The sequence below is a fragment of the Silurus aristotelis genome, assembly GCF_946808225.1.
Source record: "Silurus aristotelis genome assembly, chromosome: 10".
NCBI classification, from domain to species: domain Eukaryota; kingdom Metazoa; phylum Chordata; class Actinopteri; order Siluriformes; family Siluridae; genus Silurus; species Silurus aristotelis.
The window spans coordinates 4,677,227-4,692,091 of NC_139583.1; the positions used below are offsets into that span (position 1 = coordinate 4,677,227).

A 14,865-nucleotide genomic window follows, 5' to 3' on the forward strand; every position below is an offset into this window, starting at 1 on the left:
TCATAAAGTGTGTTTTTATTTTCCTCCTCTCCCTCCCCTTCTCTTTCTTTTACCTCTTTCCTTGTGATCTCCTGCAATCACCATTCAAGTGTAATTGCTGCTCTCGCACCTCAAACGCTCCGCCGCCGTGACGTCACCGGGCGGCCGGCCAATCGGCGCACGAGCCCCTCTATAAAAACGTTTTGTATGCTTTGAGAGTTTCATAGAAGGAGAACAGATCTGAAAAATTTTTAAAGAGCTGGACCTTGCAAACTTGAGCTCGGGTCTGAAAGGTGAGTGTGCTTTAGGATAGTTTTACTATTATTATTATTATTATTATTATTATTATTATTATTATTATTATTATTATTATTACTATTAAAAGCTAGTCAGCAAATAAATATGTGCATTGAATATTTTTTATCCTATTTTATTCTGGCGTGCATTTGTTTTAGGAATCTTTTATTTAAAAAAAAAAAAAAGTTTATTCCTTACGTGGCACGTATCCAAGTGCGCGCGCTCTCTGTCCTCCGTCGGTAAATGCGCCTGTTTGATGAGAGCCGCGCGCGCTGCTCGGTCTTTAACTGATTGAGTGCTGTGCAGACTTTGATTAATGCATGACGCAATAATGCAATCTCTTCAGAACCTGAACATGCAGTTCTGCACAAAATAGACAATAGGCTTTGAATCAGTCAGAATTATATATTTGCAAAATGCCATTTTCAGTCTGACACACATGCAATCTCTTTCTCCCTCTGTCTCTTTCTCTGTGTAGAGTTTTTTTCTGAGGTGTTTTGTCCCGGAGAAAAAAAAATGGTGCTTGCAGAAATCCCGTTTTTAGGTCCTATCTCGGTGTCAGAGAGTCTTGTGGCCATTATAACAATATGCACAGTGTATCTTCTCCTATGGGTCTCTCGTACCAAAATTCCTGAGGGTCTGCGGCCACTTCCAGGGCCGAAACCTCTCCCTCTGATCGGAAACGTCCTGGAATTGGGAAGCAACCCACACCTGAGTCTGACAACCATGAGCAAACGCTACGGCCCGGTTTTCCAAGTTCAGATAGGCACACGTCCTGTGGCAGTGCTGGGTGGGATTGAGGTGGTGCGCCAGGCCCTGATCAAGCAGGGTGAAGAGTTCGCTGGACGTCCTGACCTCTACAGCTTCCGCTTCATCAGCGGGGGGAAGAGCCTGGCATTCAGCTCCGACCAGGTGGGTGTATGGCGTACACGTCGCAAGCTGGCCCACAATGCTCTGCGCTCATTCGCAACGATCAAGGGTCAGACCGCTGAGTACTCCTGCGCCCTGGAAGAGCACATCAGCAAAGAGGGGCTGTACCTGATCGAGAGGCTGCACAGCGTAATGGAGGTTGATGGAGGATTCGACCCTTTTCGTCACATCGTGGTGTCCGTGGCCAACGTGATCTGTGGCATGTGCTTCGGCCGGCGCTACAGCCACGACGACGACGAGCTGGTCAACCTGGTGAACATGAGTGACGAGTTCAACCAAGTGGCGGGCAGCGGAAACCCAGCCGACTTCATTCCCTTTCTGCGTCTTCTGCCCAGCACGACCATGAAAAAGTTCCTGGAAATTAACAAGCGCTTCAATGTGTTCATGCACAAGATCGTTAAAGAGCATTATGACACATACGATAAGGTTGGTGCGCTCTTTCAGCTATGTGTACCCCAGCAGGGTGATGAGATGCTGACAAAACTCCAGGATGTTCATGTTTTCTAAACTCTATTTACAGGACAACATCCGTGACATCACAGACTCGCTCATCGATCACTGTGAGGACAGGAAGTTGGATGAGAACTCCAATATCCAGGTGTCTGACGAGAAGATAGTAGGAATTGTGAATGATCTTTTCGGAGCTGGTGAGTGAAGCTTATCATCAGTTCGATTGATTTAGCCATATTTAGGAGATAAACTCTACCAAATTGATCCAATAGCTTATTGTCAAGCGTCCCGCATGGCTCTGTACTCATCAGCATATCTTTACAGGTTTTGACACAATCAGCACAGCTTTGTCCTGGTCTGTAGTATACCTTGTGGCCTATCCTGAGATTCAAGATCGACTACACAAAGAGCTGAGTAAGTCCAGTTAATATTTGTTAAAACAGACACTCCTGTTCTTCGAGTGAATGAACGCATATGATGAGTCATCAAAAGAGACACATTTAAGTCTGCCCTTTTTTTTACTTTGTCTCTTCTGCTTTTGTTGAACAGAGGAGAAGGTCGGAATGGACCGTATGCCAAGCCTGGAGGACAAAACAAACCTGATCTATCTCGAGGCTTTCATCATGGAGATTTTCCGTCATTCCTCCTTCCTTCCATTCACCATCCCGCACTGGTATGTTGCTGAAATGTGTGTATATATATATGTATATATATATATATATATATATATATATATATATATATATATATATATATATATATATATATATATATATATATATATATACACACAGCAAATCCTGCCATTTAAGTCTGATAGTTATTGAGTCAGAAGTAAAAGATGATCAGGTTTATTATCAGAATTATCATCAGATTATCAGAAATCAGTTACTGTTACCATCCAGAAGATCCAAAAGAATCAAAACACTAACAATTGTTTTATTTACTTCATAGTGTATATATGTATAGATAGATAGATAGATAGATAGATAGATAGATAGATAGATAGATAGATAGACAGACAGACAGACAGACAGACAGACAGACAGACAGACAGACAGACAGACAGACAGACAGACAGATAAAAACTTAAAAGGACAACTCAAAGTTCCTGACTCTAGAACTCAAATTCTAACACTGAAAACTCCTTCCAATTTGTTAAACACAGCTTTATCATATTAATAATTCTCGCTTTTTTCATTAATTCTTTTGCAGTACCACGAAAAGCACATCACTGAATGGATACTTTATTCCCAAAGACACGTGTGTCTTCATTAACCAGTGGCAGATCAACCATGACCCGTAAGTTCAACCTTATTTTTTGGAGAAATCAAATAAGGAAATTGGCCTGTCTGGGATGTTTCTCATCGGGACAGTTTCAGATGGGTCATGTGGCCCGGAGTGTATATTGCATATATTAAAAATCATTTTTCCTGATTTTCTAGTCACTAATGTGGAACATTAGCAGTGAGCTTCTACACCAGCATAGCATCAAATTTCAATTGTGCAAATGTTTGTGCTGTTGCATGTCTTAGCAACTCGTGTATATATATATATATATATGAGACCGAATGGCATCATAGAATATGATTTTATCGATTCCGATTTCACAGGGAGATTTGGAAAGAGCCTTCCTTGTTCAACCCCGACCGCTTCCTCAGTGCTGATGGCACTGAGCTCAACAAGATGGAAGCCGAGAAGGTGATGATCTTCGGCTTGGGCAAACGCCGGTGTGTTGGCGAAGTCATCGGCCGCTCGGAGGTCTTCCTGTTCCTCGCCATCCTCATCCAAAGGTTAAAGTTCAGCCCCATGCCAGGGCAGATGCCAGACATGACCCCTGAGTACGGCCTCACCATGAAGCACAAGCGCTGCCTATTGCGTTCCAAGCCATGGCCTGGTTTCGAAACTCCTTTAAAAGAGAAGCTCTCATGTAGTACAGTGACACAATCTAAGTCACAGTGCTGTGGCTGAAATGTCTGACGCTTATCAGTCTTGAACGCAGTTCAAAATCTCCTTAGAATGTAGTCACCAAGCTGCCGGAAGAACAATTTATATGATATTGGTATAGACACTGTGTTTATATCTAGTATTATAGGTATTTTGTATCACCTAGGAATTGAGTCGTGGCTAATTCCAGGCTGTACCTCAGGTACAATGCTGCAGTGGTTCTAAATCTGATTCTGTGTAACTTATTTTATCACGAATCACAGACAGAACGAAAAGTGGCTGTTTCTCTTATTAAGCTTTATTAATATAGAAAAAATATATGCAGTATGTTTATTTTTTAAATGTGTTTAGTACTACTGACTGTTTTCTTAGATGCTACGATATATATATATATATATATATATATATATATATATATATATATATATATATATATATATATATATATATATATATATATATATATATATTCAGTATACAAAGAAATATATAAGGAGAATCTTTTTTTCATGAACCATAGCATCATCTGCTTTGGTGAGCAACACTGAAGTTCGTTTCAAAAAGGATATTTAAGCTTCATCCCAAAATGTGATCCACACGCTCATGTGCTGTATTACTGACCAGTCTTCCAATGTGCCTTGTCTTCTGTTCGGACGCTATGCTGAAGTTTTGTATTGAGTTAATTTAGCGATTTATCTCAGAGATATTGCTTTTGAAATAGGTAGAACCGATAGGCCGCTGGTTTTAATTTGTGTGTGTGTGTGTGTGTGTGTGTGTGTGTGTGTGTGCGTGTGCGTGTGCGTGTGCGTGTGCGTGTGTGTGTGTGTCTGTGTGTTGGAAAAATGAAGGAATTGAATTTATATATAGTTGTAACTTTCTGAAGTAGGAAATGTAATTCATTATAATAATTATGCTTTTTTTTTTGTACTCTTGCTGTTGCAATGTTTTGCTACTCTTGGATTCATTGGCAAGAATAAAAACTAAGAGATGAATTTATAACCAATCACCTGTCTTGTGTTTTTACTTAAAAAGAAATGTTAGTTTGTATCATGGATTACAATAAATTCATTAATAATAAACCTGGTGCTACACTAAACAACATAGAGCTACAACACACAACATAAAGCTACTTAAAGTGCAATCGAGTGCCAACAGTGCAGACAAAAAACAGTACAGACGGACACCACAAGACAGTGTGGGACAAATACACATAACATGAGATTGCGCCAACCAGTAAACCTACTGTATCATCTAAATATACAGTACTGTGCAAAGAAAACTATAAAGACTATAACTGAGAGTATATGTAATCAAACACAATGCAGTGAAAAACCGCAGTCGAGAGGTGCAAAAAACAGCATGTAAACAGTATAATATGGTTGAGTATAAATAATAAATGAATCGGATGAGCCGCTGTGGCGACCCCTAATGGGAGGAAGAAGAAGATAAATAATAAAAGGATGGTGATGGAATGGATGTGTGTGTGTGTGTGTGTGTGTGTGTGTGTGTGTGTGTGTGTGTGTGTGTGTGTGTGTGTGTGTGTGTGTGTGTGTGTGTGTGTGTGTGTGTGTCAGTTCTGTGTATTAAGGAGCCTGATGGCTTGCGGGAAAAAGCTGTTAAACAGTCTGGATGTGACGGCCCAAATGCTTCGGAACTGCTTTTCTGAGGCAGGAGGGTGAAGAGTGTGTGTCAGAGGTGTGTGGAGTCGTCCACAATGCTGTTGGCTTTGCGGATGCAGTGTGTGGTGTAAATGTCCATGATAGATGGGAGAGAGACTCCGATGATCTTCTCAGCTGTCCTCGCTATGCTCTGTAGGGCTTTGTGATCCGATATGGTGCAGTTCCCAAACCAGGCAGTGATGCAGCTGCTCAAGATGCTCTCAATGGTCCCTCTGTAGAACATCCTCAGCCTTCTCAGAAGGTAGAGACGCTGCTGGGCTTTCTTGGTGATGGAGCTGGTGTTGAGGGACCAGGTAAGGTTATCCGCCAGATGAAACTAAAGGAACACCAAGAATCCATTGATGATATGTGGATCATCACTAAATCAAACTAATTCTTGTTGTCGCCGATTTCTAGTTAATTCTAGCTAAGTGGCCTAAATTTCATAAGCTGTAAATGAAAATGGAGCTCATTTGCTGACACGTTTTCATTTACTGCCCTCTTCCATCAACTGAATTATTGTTCAGTGCTTGTTGCACAAGCCAGTGCACTCTTAGTGCCGGTCCCAAGCCCGGATAAATGGGAAGGATTGCGTTAGGAAGGGCATCCAGCGTAAAAACATGTGCCAAATCAAACATGCGGATCATGAATACGGATGAACCGATGTGGCGCCCCCTAATGGGAGAAGCCGAAAGAAAGTTCCTATTATAAATTTTGTCACAAGATTCTTTGCTTAATCAACCCATTTCACGTGAAAAGACTTTCATGTTTTCAATTAGCAGATCTACATGAACTCTGACTATAGTTCCAATATTTTACTTGACAAAAGAACGAATGACTCGAACCAGAGGACTCATGAAGTACTCAGTTCTGTCTCCTGTGTAATGCATGGCGTATATGGGAGTCACGTGATAAAATAACAAACAACTCAGACTTTTTTAGAGGTGAACAATTCAATTCAATTCAAAAAGTTTACTGTACAAAACCAGAGATTTTGAGAAGCTTTGCTCACTGGGTAAAAAATTAACGAATCACTCTTTAAGACTACTCGTTCTTCTGAGTCACAATAAAGACTGGTTCAAAGACTGACAAAGACATTACTAATTATAACTCCAAAGACAACAATTTTCCTTATTGCTAAATCCTAAAGTAGGATTTAACCAAATCCTCCCATTTTATGCAAAACAGCTAAATGTTTCTAGCAATTTTGTGATTTCTTTTCAAAATATTACCAATTTATTCTCGTTGTGCTACGAATTTCTTTTCTGAGACCTGTTGAGTGTTTGGCCCAAAGCATAGGATTTTGCATCATCAAGCTATTTGTGACTTGGGAGATGAAGTCATCCTGAAAGAGACCACACCTAGGTGGATATAATTGATTACTCTGAAGAACTGTGTATTTCTGTGCTGTAATAAGTTCCTAGAAGACGAGAGGAGACAAGAGGACATGTCGCACACACACACACACACACACACACACACACACACACACACACACACACACACACACACACACACACACACACACACACACACACACACACACACACACACACACACAAAGGCTCAGTTTTTATCAACTTTGTTTGAGCCACTTACCCAAACAAAGTGACTACAATAGAGTCAATTCAGAATCAGCTGACTCAGTTTTTAATCTTAAATGGTCCTGCAATGGTTTATGTAAAAGTACAAAAGTATTTGCTTTTAAATGTACTTAATTATTCAAAGTACAATGATTTAAACAATTATCATGTTTAATCAGAAGACTATTTACTTAATAGACTCATTTTATGTGAAAAGACTTAAATGTGACTCTCAGCACACTGATCTATTAATAGAATGCTATTAATGACTTAAACACTGATTGATTTTTATTACAAGTCAAGTCAAGAGTCAAGAAGCTTTTATTGTCATTTCACCCATATATATAGCTGACGCATTACACCGTGAAATGAAACAACATTCCTCCTGAACCCTGGTGCTACATACAACAACAATCACAGAAAACATTAGAAGTCAGAGTTAAAAGTCAGGAGTTCATTTATTTATCTCTAAATGTTCTGCTTGCTCTTGAACTGACGCTGAACTGTATGTTGGTGATCAATAGATTCCACCAAGCGCCAATCAAAACGAGTTTAAAACAGAGCGAGCTCTCGACCCTGATTGGTGGATCGCTGTGGGTTTGACCAGTTAAGTTTTTATCCACTCATAAATAAAAAGGAGCGACTGATTTCACAAAATGTAGTGAGAGTTAAAGTCTCCCCAAATGGAAATACTTCAGTAAAGTACAGATACGTGAAAGAGCTACAAATTACATTTACTTCGTTACTGTCCACCACTGAAAAGAATAACGTTGTGAGTGCAAATAGCAAAAGAAGGTTCTCAACAATCAAGAAAGATCCATTTGAGGTGGTTTAGGTTGAGTTTAGTGGTAGAATTTTGGTCCAGTTTCAAGAATGTTTCTGTATTGACTTGCTGGAATTTAGTCTTATATTTGTCTCAGTCTAAGCAATCTGGCTAAATATGGTCATGGTCTTGGACTGAGAGTTTGTATAAATAATGTTCTGTGGTAACTCAATTGTATTTCTGTTGTGGCCCAAACAATTCTGCACGAAATCTTTTCCAAGAGAATGTGCAATTGTTATGTCTGGCCTATATAAAATTAATTTAAATGCTTGGCTTCAGAACAGATTTCATGGTTTGGATTCGATCTTGACTTGGCCTCGATGTCCTAAGCCTCAGATTTAACTCGATCTTGGACTTCTAGGAGAAAGAACGATGACAATTTTTAACTACAAACCTTCTATAAGGTGCCTCTTGTTTGCTCTAGACCTTAGAGCTGGCTTGTGAAGAATCTAAATCTTGTCTTGGGAATATTTGGGGGTCTCCATGAGGATCGATAACCTCAGGTTTAGATGGAGAATTCTGGATTGATTTTCTTAACTTGCTGTTCAACATGTAAAAATGGAAAGAACATGAATGAAACAAAAAAAAAAACCTTGCTTGATTTCTGTAAGCCCAATGTGAGAACTGTCACATTGTTTGTTTTATCATTAGGCCATGAATGTAAGACAGGAGTAAATTGTTATCGCTATTATGCTCTTATGAACACACAAAGATGCAGATATTAGCAGATTCAGAGCGCAGCCATTCAGGCCCTCACATGTACAAAGCCACAAGCCAAAATCATAATACCATGACAAGTAATAACAGTGTGAATTAGGGCACGGTTGCGTCACGTTTTGGCCGAGGCGCGTATCCGTGCGGTTTCATGCTATTAATTTGTTGAAGGGGACGTTGTTGATCCAGCAGACTTTAAGCCCACAGAATCACAATGCTTTATGGGAGGCTGAAAGCACACAGATTCACCATGTAATCTGTATATTCAAACAGTTGCAGTGTGCTGCCAGTGTCTTGTGTTTACATAACATAATTGCTGTGTACTCAGCTTGCACAGACGTACACACACACACACACACACACACACACACACACACACACACACACACACACACACACACACACACACGCACATGGATCCTCTCACGATCGAAGCATAACGACCCGATGCATTCCCTATTGTTGAACTTTTGCTTGTGACATGAATGGTAGAAATGTGAAACCATGTAGATCACTGTCACTTCTAAATCCTGCACTGATCCCAAGTGCTTGCACTTTTGTCAGAAGATAAGTGGCTTTGTCAGGACTGAAGGTACATGCTGTGCTTTAAACATCCTAATCCTGCACCAGCACCTAATACAGGTCTGTCACCAGTGGTGATTTCATTTCAGAAAAGACCTCATAATGTCACCAGGAAATGATTATATGATTCACACTGAACTGTGAGAGACTCCATATTATACATTATATTTCACATTTCCACTTGTAGACCATATGTATGTTTTTTTATTTATTTATGTTGTATTGTTTTTTTTTTTATTACACATCATCTGTATAATATGGTTTTCCTTTTTTTTTTTTTACACATTATTAATTTATTTGAATGTAATTTTTTTACATCTCTTTTTGCATCCTTTCTTTAACACGTTATTCATTTATTTTTATTAGATTTTTCGAATATATTTTGGCTTTTTATTTTTATTTATATTTTTTTTTTACACATTGTTAATACATTTGTATGCGATTTATTCACATCATTTCTTTTACACATTTATTTGAGTTATTATCTGTTCCCTGGTGGTCTAGTGGTTAGGAGGTCAGGGAACCAACCCCAGCCATTAGGGTTGCACAAGCCTTAGTGCCGGTCCCAAGCCCAGATAAATGAGGAGGGTTGTGTTAGGAAGGGCATCCAGCGTAAAAAACATGTGCCAAATCAAACATGCGGATGGTCCGCTGTGGCGACCCCTAATGGGAGAAGCCGAAAGAAAGTTTTTTATTTGAGTTATTATCTGATTTGACCAGTCACTTGAGTGGAAAGTTTCTGGGTCTCTGGTTAAGAAGCTTTTTATCTATATTTATTTCCAGCTGCTTTGTGGCACAGTGTGCTGTATAACATATACAGTGTGTTGTAGTGTGCTAGATCTAAATTATATAAGCTTAGGGTTTTTTATTCTGGGATTAAAAACATGCAAAATAAATTAATTTCATGAATTTATTAATTTAATTAAAATAAAAACTACATAAAATACATTTAAATCTGACAAAATCATAAATACTGCAATTTTCAAAGTAATATTTATGTGTTTGTAATTGATTGATGATTGAGTGTAATCATATAAAAGGAAAAATCTGATATCTTCGAATCCTCCAATGGGTTCTGTCTGTGGAAGGTTCAAGAGTAGAACCCTGAATGGCTTTGATAATAAATAAATAAATAAATAAATAAATAAATAAATAAATAAATAAATGAGTTAATAAATAAATAAATAAATAAATTATTTATTAATTAATAATTACCTAATTAATAATTACTGCACATAATAAAATACACAAATACTGTAATAAATATTACCTGGACTAATATGAAAAAGTTACACGACTACATATTTGTGTCATGACCTCTTCCCTACTTTAAACAGACACAAGTATTGGGGCACCTAAATTTTTCCGTGGAAGTGAAGTGGCCTGCTATGGAGCTCTGACCTCAATCCTACTGAACACATTTGGAATGAATTGGAACACTGACCACACCTCGGGTGTCCTCACCTGCATCAGTACCTGACTAACACCATTGTGGTTGGAAATGGAGGTTATTATAACAGCAAAAGGGAACTAAATGTGGAATGGAATTCAAAAAGCACATAACAATTTTATGGTCCACAAACCTTTGGCCTTATAGTCCAAGTTGTCTCTAGAATCATTTCTGTACCCGCTTAACACTTTTGTAAATGTGCTCTTTCATGAATCTATCAGTACAGAGTTTGGCATCAGCTATTCTAAAATCCCTCCAGGCCGTTGTATTTCCCATTAGGTCATTATATTTCACAGCTTGTGAGAGTGTGCTAATTGAAGCGCTGAAAGAAATAACTGCCTTTATTTGTTCAGTAGGTCTGCGCTCGGGTCTGTTATCGCATTGTGGAGCCACGCCGCGGTGCTATCAGGGGTCGCTGTTGGCATTTCCTCCTCGGGGCTGATAGCAGGGCAGAAATGGCATCCGCGACATTCCCATAGCGTGCTAACTGCCTATAGTGAAGTTCCTCTTTGTGCTGAGTGTGTGTATGTGTGACTAAGATCAATAAACACTCCTCCTCACGCTGGGTCCATTTCTCAAAAGAGAGGTTATGCAAGGACCGAGGTTATGCGCCTCTGTGCCGTGCCCCTCCATGTCCTCTCTGTCTCTCTGTCTTTTCCTGGACAGGAAACCGACCCCCCCTTTCCCTCCTCAACACCCCAGCACACACACACAGGAAGTTCAGCGAGTCCCAGCGAGCCAAAGCAAGCAGGTCATATCGATTGTGGCAGCAGTGTTTACCTTGTGGCTTTTTTTTATTCTAATCTACAGCCACTTGGCCGGACGCCAGAGGGCTCTGCTCTGCGCCGGGCCGTGGTGCCGAGCGCAGGGGCCGTTCCTCGGGTTTCACACGCAATGCCAAGCCCCACACACACACACACATACGTATGCGTGTTTGTGTTTGCGTGTGAGCGAAGGACCTATCAAGGACGCTTATCTCAAGAAATTATCTTACACTGATCTTTCCGTGAGAGCTAAGGACAGTTTCTTTTTTTTTTTTTGGCCTTCACGAAATATTTCCGACAGTTTTATTACTAGAAGAAGAGATACTTATGGTTAGGTCATAAAAATGTCATCTTGCTCACTCGATTATTTAAACCTACCTCCCACGGTTTCGAGTCAAAAGTTTATACAAGTTGCCGTGTTTGGGCTTTGGTGCCGTATTAATCTGTGTACTTCCTTCCTGCTAATGAGAGCTGTGTGACAGGGAGGAGCTGGAGATGAATGACAGAGTTTTTTTGTGTGTGTGTGTGTGTGATGGGATGTGTGAGAACATTTCCCCTCTAGCCTGATCAGCTGTCACTGTCACCTGCACAGCTTGTTTTGAAATTGCAGCACGTGTGTGTGTGTGTGTGTGTGTGTGTGTGTGTGTGTGTGTGTGTGTGTGTGTGTGTGTGTGTGTGTGTGTGTGTGTGTGTGTGTGGATGTGTGTGTGTGTGTGTATGTGAGACTGTATGCTTCTGTGTGAATGACGTTCACAGGTTTCTTAAGAATTAAGTATGTGAAAAGGCAACCTTTACCCAAACACTGTGGCAATACAGTAATTGTTGGTTGCCTGGCTTATACAAACAATAGGGAGAGATATAATGTATGCTCATTTCGACTTGCAGAAAAACTGTGTATTGTGTCAGGAAAGGCCTTTGTGCGTGTGTCAGGTCCTGACTGACACACTGCTGACATTTTCAGGTCAACACTTCTTCAAAAGGACGTGCAGCAACACCTGAGGATAAAAAATGCGTTTATCAACACAGAAGACTCAATGTTTTTATTATTATTATTATTATTATTATTATTATTATTTGCCGGACTAATCCCTACCAGAATCATGACTTGATTATAAGAACCATGTTTTATTTCACTATCTGGTTTTGTCCATAAATATAAATTATTATTACATTATTATTAATTTTACACAGGAGTTTCTATTCCATCAGATTACAGCCATCGCATGAAGTTTTGCCACAAGGACCTGCCATAAGGCTTTCAAAAATGAACATGAGCTTTTGTTTCATATCTATGTTGGAGGAGGAGCAGGTGGTAGCCCAGTGGTTAAGGCATTGGACTTTGGATAGGAAGGTCACAGGTCCAAATCCCTCCACCACCAAGCTGCCCTTGAGCATGGCCCTAAAGCCTCCCCTGCTCAGTTGTAAGTCGCTCTGAGTAAGGGCTTCTGCCAAATGCCTGCTGTTGAAGCTGTTGTTGTAACCAGATTTCAAGTTGGTCACTCTGGGACCATCTAGCAGGCATATAAGAATTGTGCAAGCCAGAGCTCGCAAACTGCATCTGTAGCAAACTGCACAAGCTCAAATATATTCGTGTGGATTTAAAAGCTGTTTATTTTTGTCATTTCACAACAAATGAGTGATTTGTTCATAGATACAATCACAAGGACTTCTACAAGAACTTTTCAAGAGAAGTTGGACATTGTGAAGAAAGGTCGGCCAAAACAGTTGAAAAGAGCTGTTAAGCTTTTTATCGACCCGTTTATACTTTTGCGATTTTTCCCATAGAATTTGCACAAAAACACAAATTTGCCTTTATTTCAAATTCCCAGGATAAGTGTAATGTACAGAAATTTTTTTTACAAAATTGCACAGAAAAACCTGGGGTCATTTTATGAGGTTAATATTGATGCTTATATTAGGGATGATGTCTGGGGGTGGTGTAGCTGCGGTTCCAGTGAAAGAAGACTTGTGCTCACTGGGATTCTTGCTTTAGTAATACCATTCATTCTCGCTGTATGAGCTCTGTTACACTGCATTTCTGTATAACATTAATGGTTTCTATTGCCATAGCATCATAATTATTGTATTAAGAGATTAATTGTTTCAAATAGGACACCTCTGAAGGTCTAGATGTAAAATACACTGATGAGTAGTAGCAGTAGTAGTAATCATAGTAGTAGTAGTATTTTTATTATTATTATTATTATTATTAATATTATTATTATTATTTAATAAACCACACCTACTGGAATGAATTTGCATTATTTGTGTTTTTGTCTCACGCTCTGCTGCTACTTATTTATCATTCTAGCATTATGCATAAATAATTTTGCATACCACAGCGTTAAATCAAATCCAGTCAATCAAAAAAAATGAATTTTTTATAACGCAGCTCTGACATTAGTTCTATCTGCAAGAATTGCGCAAGGAAGTTCCCTGGTAATATGACAAGCCTTTTTTATTTGCTTAAATATTTCAAGAGGAAGAAAAAAGCACTAGCCTGGAGATGTTTATAGCTGCTATAACATAAATTAAATAAACAATGTTTTTTTTTTTTTTGTAAAAAAAAATCTGATGGCGAGTTGCTGTGATATAAATAATAGGAATGAAACACACCAGGTATTAGAAAATAGCAGTAATACCCTAAAAACAAGTGCCTTATTTCTTACACAAACAATGCACTCAATGAAATTTCCCCCTGGTGTTGTATTATATTTAATTATAATTTTCCATATCAAATTCTGCCGAAGTCTGAAATTGGTCATATAATATTATGACCAGTAAGTGTTTTTTGTCCTCAAAGTTGATGTTAGAAGCAGGAAAACCGACAAGGACCAAATTGTGGTGGATAGCCAAAAGGGTCAGAGCATCTCCAAATCTGCAGCTGTTGGGATGTTCCTGCTCTGCTGTAGTCAGTATCTATTAGGGGTGTAACGGTACACAAACATCACGGTACATACCTCAGATTTTAATTTATGGTTCGGTTCAATTTTGGTATAGTTAGAGGAAAGAAATGCAAAACATAAAACCGCTTGTCGTTTCTTTATAAACGCAGTTTATTATTATTTTAGAATTTGTGATCAACATTTGAACAGTTTACGTTTGTAAAACAATTCAAATAAATTGGTTAAATAATGTATTAAATAATATTTTTTTATATTTTATAAAAATCAAAACAAATCTAATTAATACTGTACAATACATATTACATTATATTGATTAAACTGAGTAATCAATTAAATCGGAACTAATTACATTGATTAAATAAAATGAAATAAATAGAAAAATTTTACAATTTAAATTTGTTAGACCCTATTTGTATGATAAAGGTGTGTGTGTGTGTGTGTGTGTGTGTGTGTGTGTGTGTGTGTGTGTGTGTGTGTGTGTGTGTGTGTGTGTGTGGGTGTGTTTTACGTTTATTACTATTATTATTTTCTAAAGATATGATCTACTTAACTGTTCTACATATTTCAGCATACTTTAAAAAAATGTCTTTATTCCTTTCATCCTTCATTCATTAAATCCCTCGATATGCGGAATTGTCGGGATTTTCCTGAAAAATTCTTGAAACAGGACATATCGCTATGGATTCTTTAGCTTTTTAATGCATATTTCTGGTACAGAATGATTAGCCACAGTGACATTGTGCTAACTGTAGTTTAATTTTTTATTAGTTTTTTTGGCATTG

General features: G+C 38.7%; 2 protein-coding genes across 2 annotated transcripts in view; one reads left to right on the forward strand and one right to left on the reverse strand.

Annotated features, from left to right (window-relative positions):
- The window catches only part of LOC310732045 (uncharacterized protein), a 195,052-nt gene that overhangs the window by 105,404 nt on the left and 74,783 nt on the right, over positions 1–14,865 (reverse strand). The gene's annotated exons all lie outside the window — the stretch shown is intronic.
- On the forward strand, positions 145–3,945 carry cyp1a (cytochrome P450, family 1, subfamily A). Its single transcript, XM_083551715.1, has 7 exons — positions 145–272; positions 755–1,632; positions 1,727–1,853; positions 1,981–2,070; positions 2,206–2,329; positions 2,872–2,958; positions 3,270–3,945. Exons 2-7 carry the CDS (start codon positions 793–795, stop codon positions 3,625–3,627), a joined length of 1,626 nt encoding a protein of 541 aa, XP_083407841.1. The 5' UTR covers positions 145–272; positions 755–792; the 3' UTR covers positions 3,628–3,945.

Bases quoted from the DNA above. Each gene is read 5' to 3' on its own strand.
- cyp1a (XM_083551715.1), top strand. From the start codon at position 793: ATGGTGCTTGCAGAAATCCCGTTTTTAGGTCCTATCTCGGTGTCAGAG. The intron at 1,633-1,726 runs GTTGGTGCGCTC...CTCTATTTACAG, and splicing joins ATTATGACACATACGATAAG to GACAACATCCGTGACATCAC. The intron at 2,071-2,205 runs GTAAGTCCAGTT...TTTGTTGAACAG, and splicing joins TCGACTACACAAAGAGCTGA to AGGAGAAGGTCGGAATGGAC.